Source organism: Rhynchophorus ferrugineus, unplaced genomic scaffold (genome assembly GCF_030347505.1).
Source record: "Rhynchophorus ferrugineus isolate W39M unplaced genomic scaffold, kcgeb_rfMv2 rfM3, whole genome shotgun sequence".
NCBI lineage: Eukaryota > Metazoa > Arthropoda > Insecta > Coleoptera > Curculionidae > Rhynchophorus > Rhynchophorus ferrugineus.
In genome coordinates this window covers 49,555,468-49,574,350 of record NW_027472582.1, presented here as the reverse complement: position 1 = coordinate 49,574,350, position 18,883 = coordinate 49,555,468, and the positions used below count along the sequence as shown (strand labels likewise).

Genomic DNA, 18,883 nt, shown 5'->3' with positions numbered 1-18,883 from the left:
CTTGGTTTAGATTAATTATGTTTTCTTTAATCCTCTTTCTCGTCGTTGTCATATGCATAGACTGGCGTCTATGAATATTTCACCGATAACGATACCTTTGATAATAACTTGATATAAAGAAAACTTTTTTTTCAAAATAAATTCTTTAGTGATAGCAATGTGATACTGTTTGTGCAAAGCGGTCAGTGTTAAGAACATTAATTCACATAAAATACAACATTGGCAAAGGTAATTTCCTAATTTTTTCGATTATTTGTCAATGATAAAGCTGAAGAAGCCATGAGATTAATTATTATTATCAAGGTCGATCCATTTTAAATATTTATATTGAAGCATAATATTAAAACCTTTCACAAGTAGTGATAATATGGAAGGAATACTTCAAGATTAAATTTATTATCTTGACTAGTTTAAAAGGATATGTATTGCCTTTCTAACGGAAGTTGGAAGTTAAGAAGAAAAACATTTGTAACATCAGTTTTGTGAATTGTTATTTATTTCAATAACATCAAATAATTAATAATAAAAAATACAACAAAATAATGTAACTTTTATTTATTTGATTTTTTATTAAAGGGATATATAGTTTATATTCTTTCTACTCTTAAATAAACTTCTTCATTCGTTTGAAGTAGAAAAACGCCATGGCGAAGCGTAACTTTGTCCGTTAATGGACTGAGTGATAGTCGGAAGTTCTTGATTATTTGTATTATAGCAATTGATGACTGCATTATACCTAATCGCATACCTAAAATATTATTACAAATTTAAAGTTTTTATAAACAAACTCAAAAATCAAAATTTATATTAGACCTAAATTTCTTTAAAATAGGCTAAACATTGTAACAATAAATTGATTTTAATTTCTATACTCACCAACAAATTTGAGAAGCACAAATAGCTGGTTAAATTTTAACTATTCTTATATCTAGTGAATTTAGCAGTGTATTAAAACAGGAGTATATATTGTTATTGTAAAACTATATTGGAAGTTTATGACGATGCTGTTTCATTGTGTCCCACTAGTGTCAATAGTCTAAATATTTGAAGATATATATCATTATTTCAAAGACAAAATGCATTTAAGATAATCAAAAAGTTTAGAACTACTTCTTGTTTCATAAATTGTGATAGACAATTTTATTATAAAAAAAGTATAAAAAGTAGCAGGAAGTAAATGTTTATTCAAAGGTGATAAGATAATAATATCAGATATTAAACATTTTTGAAATCCATCTTTCAGTTTTATCAGATAAATTTCGTTGTTCATTTATGAGTTATATAAAAAATATATCGATTATATTATTATCGAAGTATTGTATTATTTCTTGTATTTTTCTTGATGGTTGGATTAATATGCTTTAAAATAATTGAAATTAGCCGATTATGATTCTATTATTTAAAATGATTTTTTCCTTACCAATACAGTTTCTCGGTCCATTACCAAACGGCAGATAAACATACGGGTTTCTGGTTATTTTTTTTTCAGTGTTGAACCTTTCTGGATCAAATCGCTCTGGATCTGGATAATAATCAGAATCTCTATGGAGAGCCATCGTTGGAATAAGAACCGTCGTGTCTTTTTCTAACGTAATGTTACTGTCTTTGAAGGTATAAGACTGAGTCGTGATTCTGGATAGAGTCTGAACAGGTGTATATAATCGCAAGGTTTCTGCAGTGTAATATCATGTTTTAGGATCAAAAAGGCGCGACTACAATGAATTAGCTATACTTACCATCGATAACTTGCTTTAAATATGTCATTTCCTTTAAGCCTTCAATAGTTATCTCTCCGTCGTATTTCTCCAGCACCTTCATTATTTCTGTTCTAGTTTTTTCTTGTAATTCAGGGTTACGAGATAGTTCGTACAGTGCCAGATGTACGGTAGTTGTTGAAGTGTCGAAACCTAATATATTTTATGATAAATTATTAAGTAATCAGGAAATTATTTTCATGAATTGTTTTCTATTGGTTTTTCTATCATTTATTTTGACTTATATGTTCATTATAAACAACATTTTAAACTTTTCTCGGTACGAAATTTAGCTACATTGATGGACAAATTAATATGAACACCACACATATGCACAATATTTATTTATTAACAAGTCTCTAAATATAGTAATTTGCTTTTGAAACAGTTGGAATTCTTCGCGAAATATACTCATATTTGAATAATGTTCAAACATGCGTCAATTGATTCATTGATGTTAGAGATGAAATTTGCTCTTCAATCTGTGCTCTAAATCTGTTTATAACTGTTCAATTATGTTGTGTTCTGGCAATTGTACTAATTTGAGAAGAGATGATAATATTCTATTAATCATCAAACTATACTGAATCTTTTTCGCTATTTGTATGGGCGCATTATTATCTTGGAATAGGGCAGTCTTTAGTAGAAATATGCTAATTGTAGTAGGAATTTTGTCAATGAGAATATCGAGATATTCATTGGCAGTAATCGTAATGGAATCTCTTCCATGCTTAATTGTAGGGATTAACATCCCATGCTTTGTGGAGCATCGACCGTACTGTTTTTGTACAAACAGTATTACTTAAGAAGCACGTCTGTCACTTTTACCGCAGTGGTTTTATATTGTCTGACCACAATGCTTATGTTCGTCGGCCTCTGTCAGTTAATGTTCTCAGTATTTGCTCACTATTCGTTTCCGCCAATGATGCTTTACCATATTTTGGCTCGTTAAACATTTCGGTTATTTTCGCATATTTCACAGCCTTTGAAATAGAACCTGCAAGACTTTGCATGTAGACTGTGCAGTAAATACTCGTCGCGTACACGAAATCAGTATTGCCAACATGAAACAAGATATATTATATTATGTGGTCTTCACTTTATACTGTTTATCCTCTGTATATTGATTTATTTGCCAATCATCAAAATTATTATATAATCTGTTCTTAAGGCAGATTTTTTTAAGATTCCATATATTTTTTTTGGCTCATTTGCCTTCATGCGCAATTTTACGCCATTAAAAGCACCGTCTTGGTTAAGACGTAGCTTTTTAATTTTGTTATTATTTGAATGATAGAGCTACACTTATTTTGTACAATAATATAAAATGCTTAATACGCATTCAGTACTATGTAATATTCCATGTGTTCTAAGGTCCTTCATTGAGGTGTTTGAACTTTTTCAATCAACAATTTCTCTGTCAGTAATGGTTGTCTTTTATTTACATAATTCTAGTAGATTTGTGGTTTCATATGAGAGTTGCTTTAAATCGAGTTTAAGCCAGTTTGATAATATCTAATTAATCCTGTTTATAACCCACATTATTTATTTTATCACGAAATATGATTATGATCCAAAATATTTCCGTCATACTCTTTGTGAAACATCTAAGGGATTAAGAACAAAATACAGGGGTTCTCCTTGAAAGAGGTGGAGAGTATATTTAGTTCAGATAGCTGTTAAGTAACCTTCAATACCAACACATAACGAAATAACAAAGTGAAACATAATTTTCATCAACATAAAAATCAAAAGAGACGAAGTTTTTGAGAACAATCACCGGAATACAACTTAATATATAAATAGTAAATTATTCAAAGTATTACTTTGAAATTTTTACTCCTATGCAACAAAAGAAATACGAAAAATATGCCTAATTTATCGAACTTAGAAATTCACTTAAAAATCTGTAAAATTTTAACAGAAATTTGACAAGAAGACTAATTAATTAATAGATGACATTTTTTGTAACTGTAAATATTTTTCGACAATGTTCATATATTTTTCTAGTATTCTTATACTGACCGACTCAAACTAGAGAGCGGATTAAATTGTAGTGTATGTACAATAAACATGCCTCCCACAAAAGAACATATTAGCAGTTGTGAATAAATGTGTCATTAAAAATGCAACGTAAAATATAAATATCCAAATATTTGTTACATCTTACCGGCAATAAAAAACAAAATTATATTAGCAATGAGATTGTCATATGTAAATGGATTTTCATCATCTTTCGTTGAATCCATAACTTCCATCATCAAGTCCAAGAAGTCAATTCGGTGAATGTTATATTTTCGACGTGCCTCGATATTATTTTCTATAACACTCGAAAAGAATTCGGTCATTATTGTTGGAACATTATTAATTCCTAGCCGTTGGGCTATTTTTTCGCATATTCTGCTCATTAATAATCTTATGGATCTGCCGAAATCAACTTTAACAAATTCTTTGGCCATTTGTCGAAATTTGGAGTTCTCGTCTGCAAAACAATTGGATTCGAGCCCAAGAGCCACCCGTCCGATGATGTCGATATTAAATGATGCTACAATCTAAAAGTGAAATAAAGTTACTTACTAAATAATGTGAGAAAAATTTTGAATATGTTAATGTAGTGGGTGAATAAATATATCATAAGGAAATACAATTAGACGACCAAATTTATTAATTTGATACAGTGTGTTTGATACGGAGGCTTCAAATTTCCTAAACAGAAATACCTTTTTTATTATTATCACCACTTTTTGCTGGATAACCGGCAATTTATATGTAAAATAACTTAGAAAATAAGTATATAGCTAGGATAATTAATACTGCATTGTATTTCTTGTTAAATATAATTTTAGTTCCTTTGAGTCTGCGCCCTGCTCAATAGTTATACGACAGTTTCAAGATTTTAGTTTTAGCATGAGAATGGGGTTTCTCTGTGGTTTGTTTCTAGTATTTTGGTGCATCTATGATTTATCTTAGAATATTGTTCCGAAAATATTAACCTGTTACAATGGTCGTTGTAATTTTCTGTTTCTGCAATTTTCGCTGTTGTCTGCAACAGCAAGTATCGCAGTATTAACAGCAAATTTAACCATGGTTATATTTCCCATTTGAGGTGTATCATATATGTAAAGTACACAAAAAATTGGACTCGATACAGTTCCTTGCATTTTTTTTGTTCTGGCCTAAAACCCGGCGCTGGAATGCATGACGCATACCTGGTCGCGGAGACTTGCCCTGGAGTGTCAAGTTGGACCGGGTTATGTGGGACTGCCTCTGGGCTTTCCAATACACTAAACCGAAAGTGCCTCACATTTGACTCCTGTGGGTCTCTAGTGCTATTGCATTAAATTTGGAAATATGGCACCCGCTAATCGGGAAGCCGTTATTGTGCACGAGGACCCGGCGAAATAACAGATAGTGAAACTAACTGTTGATTCGTGAACTTGAGTTAACATATGACTGGATACTGTCGTATAGAGGTAAAAGTTATGAGTGCAGCGACGGTTGAGGACGTTTCAGCCTGAAAAAGGGGAAGTTAGCGGTGATGCGGTGCTAAGCTCCCAGCATGTTGACCAGCTGGCTAACAAGCTCATTTTTAGAAGATCTTGAGCTGTTGTTTGTGGAATGATTGAAATATGAAATGCTTGATTTTTGGAGTGGAAATTTTCCTATGCATTTGATGATATTTGACAAACCATGGAACATTTAAGATTCTTCTGAGGAGCTTATTTTGGAAAACTTGCACCCGTTTCACCTGGTTGGGTGTAATAAACTAGAAATGGACATTAGATCTGTGGAGGAGTACGGACCGAATTAACATCTTGTAAAATAAGCGTTTGATGGAGACGGGAAGTCTGCTAGAAGGGCAGATCAGAGAAGATACCAGGATTACTATCCCCGAACTTTTTGGATTGCTTTCTGGATTTGGGAACGCCAACCGAACCGTCGGTCGAAGTGGAGACCTAGGTACGTAACCGTGTTATCCAGCCATGGAATTGTTGCGGTGTCGATCTTAAGTTGCGAGACGCGCAGTGTGTAACGCTTCTTATGGAAATTGATGGTCTGGGTTTTCAGGGGATTGATTTGCAACTTCCAGAATTTGAAAAATTTGACCGCATAATAATGCTTAAATGCGTAAAATGCTTCTGTAAAAGTTCTTGAATTGTAACCTCCAACTTGGAGGCCGTGAAGAAATCAGTTTCGTCAGCTTAAATCGTGACATCAATATTGTCTTTTCTCGGCATCTATGCTAGCGTCGATTTGTTTTCGACTGGAAATTGTTTTTCTGATCTTGACCTTGAAGGGTCTGTGCGATAGGTAGGACTTGAAGGGAATGGTTAGGTCTTCTGGGAGGCCTAACGGCACGCATTTTGTAATCAAACTGTCAGGCCAGACCTTGTCGAAGGCTTTGGTTACGTCCAGGAGTACTGATTTGATTTTTACTTTGGTCAAGAGCGTGATGTGTGCGGTTAGACGGGTAGCCTGGTGGACGGATGAATGGTGAGCGCGAAAGCCTAATTGTTCGCCAGGAATAATGTTTTCCTTTGAGAAAGGGTTGAGAGCGAGTAGTGGCCTTTCGGCAAGCTTCGAAATGGCACTGAGAAGACTGATGAGTCTCTAGTCTGATGGAGATGATTTTGTTCCTTTCTTGGGAATAACCGTTATATGTGCGTATTTCCAAGACGCCGGGGAATGTTGCAGCCTCGTGATGGAATTAATGATATTTGCTAGTTCCGCGAGCTGATTGTGCGTGAGGTTTTTTAATTGGGTAATCGATATTCCGTCGAAACATGGGGATTTTTTGGTTTGAAGTTTGCCGGTCATAGGCTGTAGAGACTTTGGAGACACGAGATGGTTGAGAAGATAGGCTGGGGTAAATGCTCTTTTAATGGAGTTGGATTCGTTGATGAGAGTGTCGTTGTCTTTTGGATTGATGTCGCTTCCTTGCAGAATACCTGCTTTAGATTTAATATTGTAGAATAAACTGTCGTGTTTAACTCTAAATATTCTGGCTGAAATTTAAAACTTCAAAAGTTAAGCGTATTGCTTTGGTAACTTTTTCTGAAATTCAGTGAATTAATTCCGTATGTCATATTTGATGGAGAGTTTGAGCTACATCTAGTAATATACCGGAGTAGGCTCGGTATCTTCGTAGGATTTTTCAGTGACGTTTGTGATTACATTCACCTGGTTAATTTAGGAATAAATAAAAATAAATCCAAATTGATAGGCAGGTTTTGGGCATTAGATTTTGTGTTTATATAATTTGTGTTAATATTCTTAATAAGTGTTTACTTGGCTGCTTTACTAAAAAAGCTATGAATATATATTTTTGGTAGATTACATCAGATTTTAGGAGTCTATCTGTCCTCATCTAAGAAATTAAGATATTTGCCGATTGTATAGACAACTGATGATCCAATACATTTATAGTGATCTAAAATACAGTAGTTTAGCAACATCAGTAAATGTTAATATTTATTTATTCATTACGAATAAACTTTCTTATGTGATTCGTCCTATTCAGTGGAAAATGCAAGGAATAGGTCTGAAGAAATAGCAAATCCGTCATAAGCATAATTATCCACCGGTTGAATGGAACCTCATTTTATATTATAGGGTACATTCTTTGTTTTCTTTTTCTGTTGTTTTCCGAATCGGGCGTAAGCCTACATAAGTCATCTAATCTATTATATTAGAAGAATTGAATCTTGAACTAATTGTAAGAAGAATAAAATGCTTCTAAGGCATACCAATGATTTCGTAGTGTTCTTTGTGCCATCATCGTACATGAATATGACGATTTACATATTAAATATAAACCACGTCTTGGATTGCCTCGGAAGTTTAAAAATGAGAAATTTGAATCTAGGCTCGAACACTTAGAGAAACTTAGCAAAGAATATGACCACTAAAGGCCATTTACTGGATAACAATGCTTATCGAATTTGTAGTGGGATATTTTTGATTTCGATCATTTCGATCAACGAAGCGCACCTTAGCCGATAAATTAGAATTATTTATAATATATATGAAACAGTGGATTATGTTCATCCGTGGCTATTTCCTGGAAGCCTGAGAGGCAATTTCGCGATGGTAATCTTAAATAACTTGAGAAATGGCAAAAGATAAATTTATCAAAAACCTGTAGAAATGTGGCTCAAACTAAAGTTATATGGGCTTTTAAAACAAAAACTTTGTTATTAAAAAATCATGATATCTAATTTCTTTATCCGTTAATATTAGCCGTAGCCTTAAATGATCACCTAGCTAACCTATGCTGTGAATATTATGATTATATAGTAGATTATGTATAAAGTAGAATACTAACGTCTTTAATATGAATATCAGCTTTTTTCCTCTCTAATTCCTCTATTTTTTCTATCATGGGTTTCGAGCATTCCATGATTGTATGAAATATTACTTTCATTTTTGCTGATGTAAAAACCGGTGATAATTTTTGCCTCATATTCCTCCACTCATCTTTTTTTACTACAAACAAGCTTTCATTTTTCTTATCGTGTATAGGGTTGGAAAACATATCTCGATCCATGAAATAGTTGAAGTCCTAGAATATTAAAGTTCTTCTTTATATTTTAACAATATACTTGAAACCATATAGGCTTACTTTTAAAAGAACATCTTTAATATAATCCGGATCTATGATGAGGAGAACGGGTTTGGCCCAGCTCCATGCTCCACCACATTTCAGACCTCTTCCTTTGAATTCCTTATACCATTCTAGAGTTTCTAGATTGTAAGAGGTTGCTTCAGGTGAAATTTGATCGTTGTTCCCTATAAAGTAACGCAAGTTTTTCTTATTTCTGAATATGTATTTGAATAAATGTTGATTATTATCTTAGTAAACGAAGTTTTATGTTATTTCTTTTTTTGTCTAATATAGTTTGGTAATGAAAGCTAAATTATAACCAATTTTAAAATACTCCATCGTTCCTATTTTTTTTTGCATTTTTTTAATTTATATTTAAGTTAAACATTCTGTATTGAAATGTTGACATTTTAGTAGTGTGGTATTAAATTTATTTTAAAATGTTTAGTGGATCAAATTTATCACTGTAATTGAAACAATTTTTTTTTCATTTTAATATCTGGTATTTTAAAGCCAGGTAAATTAAACTTGTCAAACAAAATATAATACTGTGTTTTACAAAAAGGCGTAGGTAATTTAATATATTCAGGTGCCTTTCCAAAATCTGGTATACCTAAGAAAACAATTCCCATCACTGATAAATTGAAAAGAAGTCTCTAAACGAATGAAAAAAATTAAAAACTGATGACATTTTTGAAATTATGTTAAAGGACAGCCAAGTTTGGTTGAATTTTTCTGAAGAAAATGGGAGGGATTGAGTTTGAACTGGAAGCTGTTAACAATCTAGCTTAACTGTTAAATATTCGATGTTTTTGACGTTGCTTTATATAAAGTAACATTTTAATTTAGTATTATTGAATTATTCAGTGTGTACATATAGTTATCATGGAACACTTGTGGCAATCATTGAATTTTGGAGAAAGTACGATATGATGATCTCTTGTCGAATCTGCGATTCTGATATCACTAACAAAATCGAATATTTATGGCCATAAAGTCTTGTTTTATATATGGTGGGATCAGCAAAGTGTAGTACATCTGCTAAAATTGCATGATGCTGTTTCTGCAGATTTCCACCGACGTTAAATGAACAAATTGAAACACATATTGTTGTAAAAATAATAAGCAATGGCGGGTATCATACGCAAAGTCATATTACATAACAACGCTTAGACAAATGTTACCAGAGTTACAGAGTGAAAAGTGAAGGGTACGCTGTTGAAGCTTCAATGGGAAGATCTGCCTCACCCAGTGTACTCACTATAAATCTTCCAGTTTTCTCTGGTTTAGATTGATTCAAAATGGATGGGCAATTACACGATTTGGAAATGCCGAAGAAGTGCGAAAATGAATCGATGGTTAGGCCGTTTCCAAACAAACATCGTTCTTTCGACGTGAAAAATGGGAGAAAGTTGTAGAAATTAATGAAAAATATTTTGATCAATGTGTATTTTACCAGTATTTGTCAGTAAATCACTTTTAAAAGATTTTAAATTATCAAAATATATGTCAGCGCCTAATAAGATACTAAATAATTTTTGTAAAGTAATTTTTTAAAAAAGTTTCCGTTTCTATTTTTCCATTATGGCTTCGTATAAAAATAAAACTAAGAAAATATTGCTCCAGTAATTAATTATACTAAAACTAATGTTTCTTATTATGATATGATATGAAATTTTTCTATAACATTTTGAATAATTACATTTAAATCTGTCAGAAAATAGCATTTTAGCAATAATCAAATCGTACTTATATTACATAGAAAATAGTTTTGCACAAATTTAGCCTTCACAAGAACCTTGAACAACGCTATAACACTAACACTAAATGTTCTCATAAAATGGAATATATCTTATTTGATTTGTTATTTATTGTTTAATAACAGATACCGCTAATCACATCAGTCCCAGTAAAACTATTAAAAATGTGTTTTTTATATTATGATGAAGCTATTTTTAAATATGTATGTTATATTTGTAATTAAACCCTTGTTGAATATTTATATTAAGAGGTTATATTTTTAATATCGAACACTATTTTAGATTATTTTCTACTGCTTTCTAATCTAATTATTTTTACTATATAATAATACTTACCCAAAGGGAATTTAGGTTTTATATGTGGTATTCCTCTTCGAGACCAATATGTATAAGAATATTTAAAATACAAATATATCGATAAAAATAGTAATAAGGTAACTATCACAATATTAAGTAGGATTGATTGAATGTCTAATACTGACATAATTTAATTCTATTGGATCGTGTTTTATTACATGTAATTATATAATGAATAATTTATCTGTTGATTTATATATACTATGATGATATGAAACGCATAAACATGCAAATATATAACTCTGTTATATTTTATACGTAACATTACCTAATATTATAATGTATTACAATAACTCTTTCTATTATAAAAATTGATTACATGATTGACACCATAATTTACATCCTTCTTGAAAGTCAGCTATAGCTTAAACTGAATTAGCTTCCATAACCTTAAGGTTTTAATAGTTCATGGTAACAATCTTGATCTCAGCAAGGTCTATATGCCCAGTCTTGATATTTCTATCTGTCGGATATTAAGGTTTTCCATTGTATACTATACCCTACAGACTTGGTTCAATCGTAGCAAACCTCACTTAAAATTGGCAAATATTCATTTGACCGCCCACTTCTTCAGTAAATTCCAAGTAATCACGTGTCCCTCTATATGGTGCGTATAAAGTGTCAATTATATCATGGTATTATATGGGTCAGAGAGGCAAGGTGTAAAAACTCAGAAGAAAAATCAACACGATCCCGGCAGTCTCTTTAAATACTCCCAAATATATTTTTATAATTAATCCTTGATAATAATAATGGATAATAAATCCATTCAAATTTAGTCAGGCTATTCCAATAATACTTATAACATATACTACGATATAAAAACAGTTTACGCTGGCTTGGTGGCGCAGTGGTAAGGCGATGGGACGGTCCTCCTACTGTTGCGATAGCCGCGGGTTCGAATCCTGTTAGGGCATGGTCGTAAATGTATGTTTGTGAATGTTTAAAATTTGTGAATGTTCTAGACAAGAGTGTAAAATCCTACAAGGAAAATAATCCCAGTAACGCCAATAACCAGGCTGAGTAAGATCGGATGTCTTCTGGGATGATTTCTAAAGTTGGTCACTCGCCAGTCGCTAGGCTTAATGCTGAGAACCGTGGTTCGGAGTCACGTCTTTAGGCCCAGTCCAGATAAACCCATAGTTGGTAAAAGGAGGCTTTAAATATATATATATATATATATATATATATATATATATAACAGTTTACTTTTGTTTGTAAGTAAATCTATATTTTAAATAGCATCATATTAAAATGTGTAGGCGATGAAGAAATCAACTATATAACCTTTAAATTTGAATGCATGTTTTTCTGTTTTATAGCGGTCAAATATTAACAAATTTAATGTGGAATCGCTGATAAGTGACACCAGTAAGACATTTTTATCATATTTCTAAAAAATATGTTGTTTTTTTTTACTCAGCAGTTATTGTATATTCACATATGAAAGAATAGTATGCAACATGAAAATATTATTCAATGTAGCTTTTAAAAATGAGAAGACGGCAAAAGTGGCAGATATTTAAAAATATAGCAGATTGAAGGGAATTATTGAACCGGTGCATTAATTGGACGAACGATTAACTTAAAATTGCATATAGTATTTTTAATTTTAATTGCAATCAATAGACCATAGTTGAAATTTTCCAGGACCAGTCCTTGACCCATTCCTGTGGAGTATTGTGAGCGAAGATTTATTCAAGTTAGTTAACGACCGCGAATCTAGTTTAATCTAGTCATTCAAGATGGAAATCTGTTGTATAAATATTGCAAAAACGATTATGATCACCATATACTATGTTTATAATATGACATTATGAATATAACCTCATATCGGAGTTCTGAGGTATAATAATATATGATTATTGCATAAGAGTATTGTATTAAGACTACAAATTGAATTTATAACACAGAAATAATTACATATTTATTTGGGGGAAATATTGTCCAACCTTATCCCATCATTCGGAAAACACGCGGATTTTGCATCTATGAAATCCGTCTTTTTTAGAGGAAATCCAATAATTGGCCTAATATTTGATTTTCCAAAAAATGGAACTGTTGTTCAGCCAGATTTTGTGCTAGTGATGGAATAAATAATAATCCGAAGAATTATCTACAGAACACGGTGTGGGATACAAATAAGAAGAATGAGGAATGTCCTATTTTAGCTTTTCAAGCCATATGGAGTCATATTCGTCATCGATTTAGATGGCATGAATACCTATATATTAAATAGAGTAATTAAAACAGAAGTCGAAAGAAACATGTTAAGATCGCAAAAATAATTGGTAGGGAGACGAAAGAATGGGTACAAAAGAAGCTTGTTTTAATAATTGGCTAATAAAAGAGAAACGGTCGATCTTAAAAATTATCGCGCAAAGTATCCTCGACAAATTAAAACTCATTTACAAGCGGGGTTAAAAGTATGTAAATGAAGATTTTTACGAAATTATAACGGGAAGAAAGGGGGACGGCACCGGAACGTTGTCCGATGTTATCGTCGACAAATAAAGCGGCACGATATTAAAACTTTTCAAAAGAGGAATTTTTGAAGTAATTAGACAAGGTATTCCAGTCGGATGCCTGGAAAGTTACTTCACTTGAAGAATGTTCTTGGCGTTGTAGGTCTTTTGACTGTTATCTTTGCTATTCCGGAAAAGATTTAATTGTTAATAAGACTTCGGTTACTATGGTATATATATATTGCTATATTTTTGGATACATCAAAAATTATTTTCATAAATATTTCCAATGAATAATATTATATGTTCGGCTTTATTTTTCATTATATTTTGTATAAGGCTTAGAAACACGTCGTGGTTGCTCGGACGACAATCGGACAATCGAAGGAGGGTGGACTGTTAACCACAACAAGCTTTTATTAAACAAGCATGTCTTGAAATCACTGTGGGCCTACGATGTGTAATCATGAAATTGTACTAAGAAATCTAATGTTAGCATAATCTAAATTTGTCAAAACAAAGTTTTCCACAGCGTTGCTAAAGCCCTATGGTGCTTTAAAAATGATATCAAAAGTTTTCTGAAAAAGCATCAAGAAATATTGCGTATCACAAAAACGTCAAAGTGCACAATAACAGTGGAATCACCCAGAGATTCAAGAGATAAAACTCTTTGAACTAACATAACATTATTTTTGAAAACTGTATTTTAATAGTATGTTGAGTGCACTAGTGGGAATACATGCATGAAAAGATAATTAAGCTTAGGTCTTAGATCTGAACTTTAAAAATAACATGGGGAAAATTGCTATATAGTTGTAATTCGAAACTAGTTGTGATATTGCTTTTTCTGAAAAAGCTTTTCAGTCAGTGCGTGTGTTTTTAGATCTTTGTCGCGCTTTTGATGGTTTTCTGTTGTGTTCCTCTAAATTGTTAAGAAGCCACTATTTTTGACGTTTAAAAACATGATACTATTACACTAGCAATTAATTTTGAATATTTGGATTATTGTTTTTGCCTGCAACTAATTTCATGAAAAATTAAAGCAAATAGCTAAAAATTTGGGAACCTCTGCACGACATTTACACAACACCGGAAAACTAGACAAATCAAATCAATTAGTATTAAAGCCTTGTGGTTACTATCAACTATGTAAAATAAGCATTTTGGTAGCCATGTCAAATAAATTTGCATTTTTATCTTCAAATTATCACCATTTTTATTAGGATTATAAACAATTATGATTGTCTTAGCAAATGGAGGGCAGTTGATTTTAAAAATATTATTCTCACAGTTCACGACTGGCGATTGTGCTATTGTTGGCTACTCTAGATTTATTACTTCTACTTATTAATTTTTTTGCCATTTAGTATATTGCTGGTAGTTTTACTTAACATTCTTCAATGTGCTAACCAGGAAACTGTAAATAAATACAATAAAAGTTCTAGTATTGTTTTTAAAATTAATATTTCAGTTACAGTTACACAATATAGTCAATTCTGGGTAAATTTAATCATTTTCTTAGATAAATCCCATTTCGATTATTCCGTTCATATTTTCTTTCTGTTAATAGCATAAAACTAATATTTTAACCATATAAGAAATAATATAAGATATTCAAAATTCAAATCAAAATCTAAGCATGTTGGTACGTGAAAATGATGATTAGGAGGTAATAAGACGTCAGTGTTTCGTGGACTCTTGGTGTTTTTAATTCTGGTAAAATCTTAGTTATCCCGCTTTTAATTTGAAAATAAATGCGTTTTTAATAATATTTCTTTATTATATTGGTGCAATTTGTTTTATAAGCATTATCTGGCGTGAATTGGCCATTTTATTAAACATCTTGATGACGTGAGTTCACTTTTATTTTGAATATATTTATATATATATATATATATATATATATATATATATATATATATATATATATATATATATATAAGTAAACGACAAGCGACAAGTAGCTTCGTCAACGTTTTGATCCCGATAACGAAATCCCAGCTAGCCCAACTGGCGCTCTGCATGATTAAGGCCCTTTAATAAATCCGCATCTGTGTGTGCCACGATCTGCATCCATTTTGCACATTATCTTTAACGATTCACGGCCACGTCTGTGTTGCGGATTTTGACGAGTAATATTTTAATAGCGCTCGTTGTTTGCCCAACGATAGACCCGTAAATATTGAAGGCATTACTCATATATGCGTGATACGTATGCCGTTGCATATTTTACACGTGTCACTACCTTGTTTAAACGTTCATGATTCTCCGAATGATAAATGTCCTGTTGGGAACGGTTTTGGCGCGTCCTCCCTTGGTCCTGTTGCTCGCCTACGGACGATAAAATTGATTTTGGATGTTTTTCGAAATGGCAAAATATTCTTGTGATTTATGCCGGCGTATTTAGGAATGTGGTGGTTTGTTGTGATAAGAAAATGGCTAATAAAACAAGATATTTTTTATAATTTAATTTTTGCCTTTCAGTATTCAAAACGGTATATGATTTAAAGTCTGAATTATGCATATTGTTGGAAAGAAATATATTTTTTTGTAGTTTACCTTGGGTTCTTAACATGTGGCTTTCACCTAAGTTTAACATCAAGTCTTATGCCAAGATATTTGGCTGTATTTCCGTACGGAACTATATAACTGATTTATATATATGTAACTTTTCAGTTGATTCAGTATTTTTAGATTGCAGTGTCATCTGGAAATGTAGCAACAACATTATCATTGAATGTAGGCAATTCTTGAGTGTACAGCAGATAAAGAACTGGTCGCAATACACTTCCCCGTCGTACACCTCCTTGTATTTTCCTCAAGCCTGAGTATGCTTTATCTTCTGACACTGACGTATCGGTTAGTTATATATGACTCTAAAATGTTAGAATTTGCCGAAAGCTTGAGCAATATCTAAAAGTATTGCAGGACAAACTTTATTCTCTTAGAGTCATAATGAAACATTTATTATGTTGATGATCTTAGTGATTTCTTGGAAGTTCTTTAACATTTTCTCGCTAATAAGGCCATTTTCCTTTCTTAAGCTCAGTTAAATGGAACTTTAATTCTTTCCTGTCCAATAGCACATGATAATGATTTAATGTTTACATAGTGTGGGGTTGAAACATTCTCTCAAGATGGTCTGAAAATATTGTATCCTTCTCCTGGTTCTCTGGCCCACCTCCAATGCTCATTTTTTATTACGATAAGTGTAATTTAATGGTGTTGATTTTGTTGTAAATGACAAATATTAGCATGGAGAAATAAAACAATTCGAAAACTATTTATTGCAAGACTTATTGGACCCAGCTCATACTTTAAAAGAAACTTTAGGCAGATTAGCAATTGACTAATAAACTTTTGTTAGACGGTTTTATGCGGTGGAAAATATCCAAAAGAAGGAAAATGATTATCACATAAATAGACAGGAGATGCTATTCCGTACTGTTTCAACATCGTCGGTTTGATTTCTTGCCAGATAAAAAATGAACAGCTTTTGCCATATTGTGAATGGTTATCAAAAGTGATTTTAAAATGACAAGTTCAATCTCAAAAATGATGGGTTAGTTCAGCAGAGTCATCCACACTGATACTGAAGTGAAATATTTATGACCATAAAGGTTTTCTACTTAAGATTTAATTAAACTACTACTGCAGACGTCCATTCACGTCAACTGAACAAATTGAAAGACATATTGTGGTATTGATGCGAGTCATCCTCTTATAAGATAACGTTCGGTCATAAGTTGCGATAGTTATGATTGCTTGAATGGGAAATTTTGCCGCACCTAGCATACTCTGTAAACATAAATTGATCGATCGTTACTTTAACACCAGTATGGCTATGTTATCAGAAAGAGAAGAGAAGGTTGTATAAATGATGGAAAATGTTGGGTTAATATGTATTGTACCTACTTTTTTCACTAAATTCTCTTTTTAGGTGAAACATTATCAGAAAACATGCAAGCAATTTATATTACAAAACACTATGGAATTCACCATTACAACAATTGTATCTGTTACATCGAGCCAGAGAGTGCAAACATCCGCCAATGAAACCTACCTCCATTATGCAACTAACTAGGCTGAATAATACCGGACACCTTCTAGGTTGTTTTCTTCTAGGATACTAGATGATATAGTCCAACCAATAAAATTATGCACGTGCTATTAAAATTTACATCAGCACGCCTCAAAGTTGCGGCCTCAACTTCAATTTATTGTTTACAACGATTACAGGTTTATAACCTCTAATTGTTATCCAAATGCTTTATAGAATTTTGCAATTTGACAACTGGGTCGATCACGAACACAAAATAAAATTTTATAGGCTGCTTCGGTTACATGTTCCGACGTATCAGACAACATTCTGTCTTTTTTAATTAGGCTACTGTAACTAGTAGAATGGGAAGAAGCTTAAACTTTACATTTACATTATTGGAAGATACATTAGGCAGTATATTCGACGTTATCCATGTTTAGGGCTTATGGTGAACAGTATATTCAGTCACTAAAAAGGGGTGCAAGATGACTCAAAAATCGATATAAATATATTTTCTCCAAGATAACAGTGAACTTGCCTTATCATAATTCAAGAGGCCAGAACTTCGCAATGTTGTCATATCAATTTTTTAGCAGCGCAATCTGTTTCTGAATCTGGCTATTTATTGACATTGACATTTTCAATCAGAATAAATTTAACAAAACAAGTAAAACGTTTGTTTATTTAAAACCTATAATTATTATCATTAATGTTTTGGAGAATTCTGCAGACCTCTGAGAACCAGGTGAATATTTGTAGGCTAATTTGGTTATATGTTCGGACATGTACATGCATTTGCCAGCATTGTATTTCTGTTTAAATAGGATAAAATGAGAAAGAAACCTACGGTCTGATTTTACGGATTTACAAAGTACACTAAGCAATAAATTCGACGCCTTGATGGTGTAAGTTTACTGCTATTTTGAGCTATACATATTTATGTATTTAGGAATAGATTATGTATACAGTTTCGAATTTGATGTAGAGTGAATTGGATTATACAGGTTTTTGCCTTTATCAATTAGGTACTCGAGATAAGACCAGTGCAAACATTTGTTATCCAACGAAGTGCATCATAATTTTAATCTGAGTCTTAATGCTCATTAATAAATAAAATAATATTGAGACGTCACCCACCTAGAAAATCTCGTAATATAGAAACTCTGAATCTCTGGGAATTTAGAAGTATACGTTTTCATCGAGACAGAGTCTTTATGTCACTAGAAATAACAGCAAATCAGGATGAAGAGAGGGTTATTTTGATCTAGACTTCTCAGTTAATACTAGGAACTTCATGGAGGATCAGACATGAAATACATATATGTATGTCAAATCAATCATTGTCACAACAAAGTCTTTATTAACAATACAGTTGTTTTTTTATTAGAAACACAAACAGATACCTAGCAAACGCGCAATAATGAAATTTATCGGGAAAGAGCAGTCGTTACATTGAATATCAAAAAATGTATCCAAATCAGCCTAATAATATTAGAACGTGGATTCTCGTTACCAATCATTAAACGAATCAAGTTAGAATCACCTTTCATACAGTAACAAGTTAATCAAATTCCGAGCTTAACATTATTTTGTTCTCAATTTTTATATTAAGTTGTTTTAAGTAATACTTTTAATTTTAAAGTCTTTGCGTATTAATTTGCAGAGGTATTCGTATTTTTTAATGCAACGTATGTCCATTCCTACACGACAGTATAATTTCTTAAAAATATAGATATATAAATCTTCCACATAATAAAAAAGTTAACTATAGAGCACATTAAATGTCCTTTAAAATCTTATCTTATCGTATCTTTAAAATATTTTTGTAGAAATATATTAGCAGTTTCTGGTAGATTTAACTTTCTTTGCCATTTTATAAAATCCTGAACATAAAATATTTT

General features: G+C 31.9%; 1 protein-coding gene across 2 annotated transcripts in view; it reads right to left on the bottom strand.

Moving 5' to 3' along the window:
• Positions 1-543: 543 nt before the first annotated feature.
• LOC143193205 (putative cytochrome P450 6a14) overlaps positions 544-18,883 on the bottom strand; it is a 108,470-nt gene continuing 90,130 nt past the window's right edge. Inside the window, exons 1-7 of one of the 2 annotated variants that reach the window (XM_076399244.1) lie at positions 10,455-10,646; positions 8,377-8,543; positions 8,080-8,316; positions 3,925-4,306; positions 1,737-1,907; positions 1,421-1,672; positions 544-748 (exon numbers count right to left, since the gene is read on the bottom strand). In XM_076399244.1, the coding sequence (XP_076255359.1) occupies positions 588-748; positions 1,421-1,672; positions 1,737-1,907; positions 3,925-4,306; positions 8,080-8,316; positions 8,377-8,543; positions 10,455-10,602 (1,518 nt within the window). In that variant the 5' untranslated portion in view covers positions 10,603-10,646 and the 3' untranslated portion in view covers positions 544-587. Of the gene's footprint in view, positions 749-1,420; positions 1,673-1,736; positions 1,908-3,924; positions 4,307-8,079; positions 8,317-8,376; positions 8,544-10,454; positions 10,647-18,883 lie in introns of those variants that run through there. The other variant, XM_076399245.1, reaches the window with a different exon arrangement.